At 53.3% G+C, this 9918-nt stretch overlaps 1 protein-coding gene across 3 annotated transcripts; it reads left to right on the forward strand.

The window, feature by feature from the left end:
- Nucleotides 1-175: 175 nt before the first annotated feature.
- SERPINC1 (serpin family C member 1) lies at nt 176-9462 on the forward strand. 3 transcript variants are annotated; one of them, XM_040565315.1, is made up of 9 exons: nt 176-311; nt 1166-1310; nt 2340-2536; nt 5417-5801; nt 6822-7037; nt 7423-7560; nt 7655-8048; nt 8384-8448; nt 8941-9462. In XM_040565315.1, the coding sequence occupies exons 2-9, from the start codon at nt 1275-1277 to the stop codon at nt 9112-9114; spliced, it is 1605 nt and encodes a 534-aa protein (XP_040421249.1). In that variant the 5' UTR covers nt 176-311; nt 1166-1274; the 3' UTR covers nt 9115-9462. The 3 variants fall into 3 exon arrangements, with proteins under 3 accessions (XP_040421249.1, XP_040421250.1, XP_040421251.1); XM_040565316.1 differs by lacking the exons at nt 176-311; nt 1166-1310 and adding an exon at nt 1784-1975; XM_040565317.1 differs by lacking the exons at nt 176-311; nt 1166-1310; nt 2340-2536 and adding an exon at nt 1831-1975.
- The last annotated feature ends 456 nt before the right edge of the window (nt 9463-9918 follow it).

Raw genomic sequence — 9918 nt, forward strand, 5'->3', positions numbered from 1 at the left:
ACAGAATTTCTGTCAAGCAGTTGGTTTCTAAAAAACATCTGCAGTGCTGTGGAGGGTCTGATCCCATTGGAAAGGAGCGGCTCTGACTCAGGAGGGGAGGCTGGTCCTACTGGATGGCAGCTGCTGGAAAAACTTCTCACCTTTGGGTGGGGATACCAGGAGAGGAGTGGGCTGCAAAGCCTGGCCCAGAACATGGGATGATTTCCTCGTCCCATCTTGCTCAGTGCGTTTCTTCCCTGTGCACCACCACAGAACAGCAGCGAGCACTCAAAGCATGAACCAAAATCAATGCGGATTTGCTTACCTCTCAGGTATGTTTAATGGCTGTTTCTTTCTAGGTTCTTTTCAGCTTCTCCAAAACGAGGGCCATGCGAGCACGTTCAGAAAACATGCCTCTCCCTGCCGCTCTCAATAATAGCTCAGGGCTCTTTTCTGCGAAAAGCAGAGCCCGTGATCCTCCCGCAGAGCTGGCAGGGAGCGGTGTGCCGTGCTGAGGGCACTCAGGGAAGGCAGCAGCACCCTGACATGACATCCCTGGCTGGGCTGTTGTCGTCTTGTGCTTTCCCTGCCCGGTGAGTGCAGCTCTGGCTCCACAGCTCTTGCCTGCGAGTGGGGCAGAGGCCGCAGGTGCCTGATCCCCCTTGCCCCAGGCTGCCTGCACTGTAGTGCCACAGGGTTTGGGCAGCTGGTGGCTGCTCGGTGTGAGCTGGGACCCCTCTGCAGCTTTGGGAAAACAAGTCCTTGCCCTAGCACCATCAGGCAGCCAGGGATTTGTTCTAAGGCACTTGGCATTTTGGATGCTTCCTTAGGTATAGCCCAGACACCGCTGCTGAGTTGTTGCTTTGCGCTGAACCTGTGATAAGCTGGCACTGAAGTGCTGCACTTCGACATTTTTGTCAGCCACCCTCTAGGACACGGCTCGGGCAACTTAAAGATCCTGTCAGCCCTTCCCTGAGGGTTGGGATACTTCACGGAAGCAGCTGGCTTGCCTGCTGCCTGGATGCTGGTACTGGCCTCAGTTTGCAGGGAGCATGCGGTCGCAGTGCTCGTGTGCCTTGTCACGCTACTGGCAGCTCATTCACATTAGCTCCAGCTATATGGGGTGTGCAAAATACAGAGGTGTTCTCTCTTGGGTTGTTTTTTACTGCCTTGAACTACCTCTCAGCACGGGGTGAATGGAAACCTGTGCTTCGGTGTCTGCCTGCTGGGAGTGGAGAATCTCTGATCCCCTCTGAAGGCTCTGGGACCTGCAAGCTGGTGTGTCACCTCAGCACATGGAAACCAGCCGCCTCTTGGAGCACCCCAACCAGGTACAGCGTGCGAGTCTGTCCTCACAGAGCACATTTTACCTCCTGTACTACCACATAGCCAAAAAATCTGCAGTGAATCACTGCCTTGCATCGCAGATCTGGTCTGATGGGTGCTTCCTGCCCAGGTCCGCAGTCAGGCAGAAAGCAAACGCGAGGGACATGTGGGTTCGGGTGTGCTGCTGGGCAGTGTTTGGAGGGGATTCTGTAGCTTCTGTGCTTGCTCTTGATGAAGATCCCCCCCAGTTCATGGAAGAGGTGAGAGCAAGCATGAAGGTATAGCAGGTACGGTATTTGTGCTGTGCAGAGCCACTTTGTAGAAGTGGCACTTGGGGCCACAGGCTGTGGAGGAGAACCCCCAAAGCAAAGCTGGGTGCAGAGCATGCCATCCTCTTTCGCACTTACTTCCCCAATCTTTGTCCCATTTAATTCCAGTCTGCAGCTATATTGTCCGCTGAGACCTTGTCTCTTATTGGGCCAGTAGCAGTTGGCTTTGGTACCTGCAGAGGCGGCCAGCTCCTGGGCTGTCATGTTCGGAGGCAGTGCTGCTCCGTTTGTGGGGCAGCTGCCTCCTAGACCTGAAACTGTTGCTCAATACTGCTCCCAGTACCACTCGGGCTGGGGTGGAGGCTGTTAACCCGCAGCTGCCCAGCTGTGCAAGTGAAAAGGTGAGGGGATTTAGGAGGGCGTGTGTTGGAAACAGCAGGGCATGAAGCGGGGCGGATTGTCCTAAGTTGTGCCCATTTGTTTGAGAAACAGGCTGATAGGACAGGGATAGGGCTCGGGGCAGAAAGAAGCATTTTGCTGAATTACGAGATGCTAACGTGAGACTTACCAATACCTTAGGGTGATCAGGTTTTTATTTGTCCTCTTGAAAGTTTTTTCATGAGCAGTTAACTTTCTTATTGGCAAGAAATGAAGGCATCTGGCGTTGGTGTGAGATAGGTGGTCAAACTTTCCCTTGTCAGATTGAACTTTAAACCTCTTTCAAACCAAACAGTTTTTTTCTGCTCTTTGCTTAACCTTCTGCAGCTGGTCATCAGCCTTTGGCCTCAGCATCCTACTCCCCTCCCACCCTCTGCTTTCATCTGTGCTGTGCTCGAGCACAGAAATCCAGTGGGGAAACTGCTTTGGACTGATTTGGGCACTCTCAGGTCTCGAGCAAGACTGCCTGTCTTAACAATTTGCCTTTACATCCCAAAAGCAGGAGGCTGGAGGCACCGGGCCAGGTAAGAGAAACCAATTCTGCTATTCTTTCATTTTTAATTAACTCCTTGTCACAGGTTCATTTTCCTTTGTAGGAGCCTATGAACTCAGGCTGCTGCCAGACTGCTCTCTTGCTCCAGGCATGGGCTGGAGGAGCCATCTGGAGAAGGCTCTGCCATCCCTGCTCTCACGCGGGCCCGTTGGTGCTTGTGCTGTGCTTGGGTGTTGGCGAGCACCGATCCCTGACCTGGCTGGAAAGGAGCAGTGCTGATTTGCTTTCTGCTCCATTTGGGGGATCTCAGGGGATCAGGGAAAGCTCTTTTTGAGTGCATAAATCATCTCCAAGTGGTGTGAGCTGCTGGACGTCCTAGTACGCCCTGCGAGTGCTGCAGGACGTTCGTGCCACAGCAGAGAGCCACGGCAGGTTCAGCCCGGCGTGTCTGAGGGAGCTCCCCAAGCTGGGGGCTGCGAGCCCCGTTCCCGGCCGCCCTTCCCTGCAGAGCCGAGCGGCGGCAGGGTGGGAATAGGCTGTGCTGGCTGCAGCCCAGCTGTGTCACACGGCAGGCGTGGGGTGGGGGCTTCTCTGCATTTGCCCGGAGTCTTCTGGTTTCGAGCTGATTCAGCAACTTGCTTCTTGGCTTTCTACACTTCTCACAGGGGTGAAGCAGAAAAAAATGAGCCCTTCCCAATTTGTACGTTCTTCCTTGCCAGTAACCCTTTTTAGACAGCAATGTTGCTGTAATGCTTTTGGGATCCTTCCAGGCTGAAAGCGGTTGCCATATGGATGCGTGGCAGTGCTGCAGTGGGAAAGGGAAAGGCGAAGAGCTGCGGAGGGAGGCGGGCCGCTTCTCAGCCAAGTGACACGGCACCAAGCTGGCCTCAGAGCTAGGGAGGGCTCCTGCTCTAACGGGCAGCTGTCCCTTCTTGTATTGGGTGTTTTCCGCAAGCCTCGTGCTTCCCCTTGTCCTGAAAATGCTGTGTACGTGCACTGGGTGGGCTGAGCTGGCCAAAGTGGATGATAAATCTGACTTAAGGCATTAAGTGTAAAATTCTGCATCACCTCCAAACTTACGGAGTCAGGACTTTACTGTGGAGTCTACACGTGCTCCCCCTCCCCTGTGTGCTGGGTTTTATACGTGCGCTCAGCAGCGAGTTGTGTGGTGCCAGACACCAACATCTGCCTTTGCCTTGAAAGAAGCAGGCAGTCGTGCTCCCGGTGGCCAGCTGGCACATGCTTGTGACCATACCTCTCCCTCAAGCGTCTGAACAGCTTTCCTTTCTCTTCCCCTCCTGCCCTGGGTGGTTTTGGGGTCAGGGCGGCTGACTTCCTGCCCGGTTTAGGTTTTGCTCTTCGTGGTGTTGCAGCTGCTCTGCACATCCGTACTAAACCTTTTGAAAGATAATCTGTTTGTTTTTACCACCAAGAGTGGCCATGGCCTGAGCAAGAACATCTTGTTTTGGCGTGTTTTCTTGCAGTGCTTGTTGCTATGCTATTAGCGCGTGCTGGAGAGGGCCCCTCAGGGCTCGATGCAGCCTTGGTGCCAAATGAGGTAATTTCTGCTTTTGCGGAAGAACTGGAGCCCAGATGAAGTCGTTGCTCAAGAGCCCGGTGAGGGGGCTGTGAAAGAACACAGAGGTCTCCCACATCCCAGATCACCTGGGGTGGCTGCTGGCGAGGCTGCAGAGACGGTGGTGAACGCAGCTCGTCTGTACTTTGGCTCCTCGCACTGCAGCGCGCAGTTACTGCGGCGCTGAGCGCACGGGGGCAGGCGGAGACCCAAGCTACATGTCTCTCTTCCACAGCGGGCACGTACCGGGCGAGCTGCCAGCCCTTTCCAGCAGTTGTTTCCCAAGCTGCTGTGGCTGTGGTCTGTGAGCTTCCTCCCGCAGGACACGTGAACAAACCCGACAGAGTCACGTAAAGGGCATCTCAAAACCACTCTGTGCAGAAGGCCTTGCGTGCTGCTTGGTCAGCCCCTGCACGGCCGATAAGGTTTTGCTGCCAGAGCTGGTGGGATGGGCATCCCTTGCTTTAGCAGAGGTGGAAATGTAAATAATCTCTGGCTTTCTAGGAGACTTTTCAAGACCTGTTTTCACTGGAATGTGGTTACTAACGTTAGTCTAACCTCCTCAGGTAACAGGGACAGATTTTATCGCAGCATGGTTGGGAATAGCTGCAATGCACCAGCTACACCATATGAATGTATGTAGCGCACTTTTTAGCGACTAAAGATGCTCAGCACTTGGAGGGACTGACACCTGGAGTCCTCTTCCTCATCACCTCTCTGCCCTGCTCTCTAGTGTTTCCTGCATCAGCAACTTGAATAGTGCAAAGCTGGCGTGAGCTTGGAAGCACAGACAGTAACTGAAGGAGACAGAATTGCTCAGGGGAAAGGAGAAAACAGACTTGGAAATCTAGCAGATTCCACAGGAAAAGGGGAAGGAAACAGTCAAACATTTTGTCTAAGGCTGGCTTGTCTGCTGAGCTTGGGGCACCTAGGGGCTCTCCACACGAGGAAGGTGGGTAGGAGCAGTCCAAAAGCATAAATGCAACTGAACTGCAGACCCAGCTCTGGCAGTTGGTCGATGGGGGGGACTCAGGCCTTTGATCCACATGTTCTTGCACCAATTTGCCAGGGCTGCTTAAAAACAGGCACCCGGGGCTGTAGGAAAGCGCTGGTTTCATTATGTCATATGTAAAAGCAGTGTGTGCTCCAAGGCATTCCTGTCCTGCTGGTGATGTCTGTCCTCCTGCTTCATCCTGCAGCTGCAATATGAGGGTGATGGGAGAGGGGGACCGTGGGGGTCCTGCTGCTTGGGTGCTGGCTGAACCCAGGGGCTGCGACAATACTGGGGATTTCTTGGGCAGGCGAGTGCCTAGTGAGCTCTCTCTCTGGTTCCAGGACAATGCATCTCTTTGTGGTGTGTCTCTTCAGCGTCTGGGGCCTGGCTGCCCCTAAGCCCTATGTCGTGGAAGATATTTGCACCGCGAAGCCCCGTGACATCCCGGTGAACCCCATGTGCATCTATCGCAACCCCGAGAAGAAGTCCCAGGAGGGCGAGGGGCAAGAGCTAGGGAAGGGCAAGAGCAAGATCCCGGAGTCTACTAACCCCCGAGTCTGGGAGCTGTCAAAGGCCAACTCGCGCTTCGCTGTTGTCTTCTACAAGTACCTGGCTGACTCCAAGGACAATGGAGAAAACATCTTCATGTCGCCCCTCAGCATTTCTACAGCCTTCGCCATGACCAAGCTCGGAGCGTGTGGTGACACCCTGCAGCAGCTCATGGAGGTCGGTGGTGTTTCCTCAGCCCTTCCCTGTAGCTGTCACCAAGGTCTGAAAGGCTGCAGAGGTGACGGTGGCCAACAGCTGCCGAGGGCCATCTGGGTCAGGACGGCTCTCTGGCTTGAGAAGCACCGTTGGGTTAAACAAGCCCCTGGGGAGGAAGACGTGAGGCTGTTCGTGCCTCGTTGTGTTCAGATCCCAGCTCTGCAGGGACCACCTGTGGTCATCTGCAGCCTGGGGGCAGAGCAGAGCAGTGAAATGCTGAAATCCTTCCCCTCTTGGCCAGCCCTTCCTGCTGGAGAGGACCCTTCTCTTGCTGAGCCAGCACTCTTTTAACACCCCCCTTTGCCCTCCCAAAGGGCCGCTAACACCATATTTGCCTCATAGGAGGTGGTGCCAGAGATCCCTGATGTTTGTGAGCACTGTGCTATGGGATTTTCTGTGCCTAAAGCCTTGAGCTGGATAATAGCTGACAAATTAGAATTGTCCTTCCAGCTGGCAGCTAGGAACAGATTAGGGGAAAAAAAAATGCACTGCAGAAACCTACCCTCAAAGCAATTGCTACATCTTAGAAAACAGATAACAAGTACCAGAATTACTCAGCAGACCATGAGAATTGCTCCTGGGAAGGAGCAGCCTTCGGCCTTCTCACAGGAGGGCTTAGCCCAAATTTCCTGTGGCCTGTGCTGACCTGGGAGCTGCCTCCAGGCCCTGCTGTGCTGCCCACCTTGTGCGAGGCTCCCGGGGGCTGGGGCAGGGGGGTTGAAAACCCTGAGCATGAACTGTGCTGGTTGTAACAGCGCTGGGGAAAGCCTGGTGGCTCACATGCCGGGCTGGAACTGCTTCCCTGACAGAGGTCGGGGGCACAGAGGAAAAACTTGGGGGGCGAAGCTCTGAAGGCCTGCAGAGCTCTCGGCTCCATGGCTTAGGCTGGTGAGGGGAGGGCAAAGGCTGCTGGTGGGATCCTGGAGCTGTGGGAGTGCAAGAGCTGGCTGGTGAATTCCTTCTCGCTGCTTGGCCCTCCAGGTCTTCCAATTTGACACTATTTCAGAAAAGACATCCGATCAGGTCCACTTCTTCTTTGCCAAGCTCAACTGCCGGCTTTACAAGAAAGCCAACAAATCGTCGGAGCTGGTATCAGCCAACCGCCTCTTCGGAGAGAAATCTTTGGTCTTTAACGAGACCTACCAGAACATCAGCGAAATAGTGTATGGAGCCAAGCTCTGGCCATTGAACTTCAAAGTGAGTGTGAACTTCTGTTGTTTGTTTTTTTTTGTTTGTTTGTTTTTTTGTGTGTTTTTTTTTTTCGGTTTGTTGGTTTGGGGCAGGGGGAGGGGAGTGTTTTTTCCTCCCTGCCCTTCTGCTTTTGCTGCGTCCCCATCTCCTGCCCGCAGGCAGTGCTGCACCCTGGGCATATAGGACATGAGTGAAGGCAGGAGGGAGGACAGGACACAGCTCCTCCTGTCCCAGCTCCTTAACCACAGTCATTTCGCCGCTTCTAATTTCTAAACACTGCAGCACTGTGTGGTGTCCTTCCTCAGCATGCACCCTGTAATGTCTCCTCCAGAAGGGTTACAAAGAAGTGTTTATAACCCTTGACTTAACCTATTTTGGTCTCGTCCTTCAGGAGAAGCCAGAGCTTTCCAGGAAGATCATAAACGAGTGGGTGGCTAATAAGACAGAGAGGCGCATTACAGAAGTGATCCCAGAGAGAGGTATCGATGATCTCACTGTCCTGGTCCTGGTCAACACCATTTATTTTAAGGTACAGCTAACAAAACTTGGGGGGAGCAGCCAACTTCCCTGGGGGGAGTAATGATGCTCATGTTTGTCTCTGTCCTCCTCAATCTCCCTTGCAGGGGCACTGGAAATCACAGTTCCCAACTCCAAACACAAGGCTGGATGCGTTTCATAAAGCCAACGGTGAGACCTGCCAAGTCCCAATCATGTACCAAGAGTCCAAATTCCACCATGCATCCATTCACCAGGACAAAGTGCAGGTGATGGAGCTGCCTTACAAGGGGGACGATATCACAATGGTGCTGGTCCTGCCCTATGCCGGGACGCCGCTGGTGGAGGTAGAGCGAGAGCTGACATCGGAGAAGCTGCAGGACTGGATAGACTCCATGAGGGAGGTCTCTCTCACCGTCTCTCTCCCTCGCTTCCGCATTGAGGACAGCTTCAGTGTCAAGGAGAAGCTGAGAAAAATGGGGCTAGAAGATCTCTTCAGTCCAGAAAATGCCAGACTCCCAGGTCAGATGTGGAAATGGGGTGGTGGAGGTGGAGGTAACCGCTCCTCTGCAGGTGCCAGGGCAACACGTGAGGAAAAAGACCATGACCACATTGAAGTGATGCTGCGCCAGTGAGGGACTCGGTGCTCTGTCCTCACCAAGGACACACAGTCCTGCTCAGCAACAAGGGCATGGGAGTTGTGATCAATTACAGTTGATGGAGGATATCCTTGTTTTAGGGCAGATGTGCCTTCTGTTTTTGAACTCAGGTCATGAAGGATGGAATTGTTTTGTATCTTGAGCTGCTCTCTCCATACATAGTTGTAACTTGCCCCATTTTGTTATTCTGGGTTTCAGGTATAGTTGCAGAGGGCCGTACAGACCTGTATGTATCTGAGGCTTTCCACAAAGCCTTCCTTGAGGTAAGCCTTCTTTGGTCCCAGGATGTGTTTTGCTCTTTCTTTTAAAAACATGAAGCATAAAAGGAAAAAAGTAGCTCTGAGCCAGTGGTGGTCACTTCCTCAGTGATCTGGGGCTCCGGGGTAAGTTAGAAGCTCGGTACCTTGAGCGTGTAAAGGCGCTCAGCCCTCAGTGACGCTGCAGGTGTTGGGAGTACAAGTAGGACACGGTGGGAGCCTAAGGCCTGATCCAAAGCTTTGTGACAAGGCTCGAGTGCTTTCCTGCTTATTTCATGGCAGGTGTGTGCCAGATGGATGGCACAGCTCGGCACGTTTGGGTTGGCAGTGCTATCCTCCTGCCTCCCTTGGGTAGCGATCTCCTCTTTAACAATGTAAAGGAATGTGCTCTGACCTGTATTGTCATCTTGTGCTTCAAACTGGTGGGGTGGGGGGGAGAGCCCTCCAACTACTGCATAATGCCTGTATTTTAAACCCATGTTCTCTTTTGGTTCGTAGGTGAATGAAGAAGGCAGCGAGGCATCAGCAGCCACAGCTGTCGTTGTCTCTGGCCGCTCCTTCCCCATGAACAGAATTATCTTTGAAGCCAACAGGCCCTTCTTGCTTTTCATCCGGGAAGCCGCCCTCAACACCATCATCTTCATGGGCAGAATATCTGATCCTTGCTCCTAAATGGGCTGTCAGGGCCTCACTTCTCCCTTTTCTGCCCTTGAAAAAGGGGCAGTAGGGTATGGTCGTGCAGCCCATGTCACTACTGGGGCAGTTGGTCTTACTGTTTGGTGCAAGCTGCGGGGATGGATTGGAACCAGCTGGGCTGCTCCTGCCCCTCTTTGCTGTGTCAGGTGAGGGGGTCTCAGAGGGCACCTCTCCTGCTTGTTCAAAGGAAACTGAATTTTTTGTGGCACCCAAGACTGAGTCCAGCATCGCTGTTGTTCTTGTATCCAACCCCTCCTCCCTTTCAGGCATCAAACTGTAACTCTGATCCCCCAGTACATTAAAAGCCTATACGTCTGTATGTAACAAACTGATCTCTGAATGGACGCTTTTCACTAAGTCACTTCCTAGACTTAACCTCCCTTTTTTCAATGACTGCACCCTTAACTACACTCCTCAGTCCCAGTAGAACAGCTGTCGAGGCCAGTGGAACAGCAGCAGCCAGAAGGCATGTGCTGGCTGGGCCAGAAACATCTTTCTGAAGCCTTGCACTGAACGGCTGCTAGGTGGAAGAGCTGCCGAGCACCGGAGGCCTCCTTGCCAACAGCTTTGGTGTGTCTGATGCGCCCAAGTGCTGAACAGGCGCTAGCAAAAGCCTCATGTAGCCAAGGCTCCTGAATCTGTCGTTTTGAGAAGTAAGCTTCAAACTAGCTCCGCATTCAAGTTACCGTAGCAGGGGTGGCTCTGGACAGTGGCAATGTCCTACTAAGGTGATAGCTGCAACTAATGCAACTACCATCTACAGCTGTGTTTGAAGGTCTG

This window comes from Cygnus olor, chromosome 8 (assembly GCF_009769625.2).
Source record: "Cygnus olor isolate bCygOlo1 chromosome 8, bCygOlo1.pri.v2, whole genome shotgun sequence".
NCBI lineage: Eukaryota > Metazoa > Chordata > Aves > Anseriformes > Anatidae > Cygnus > Cygnus olor.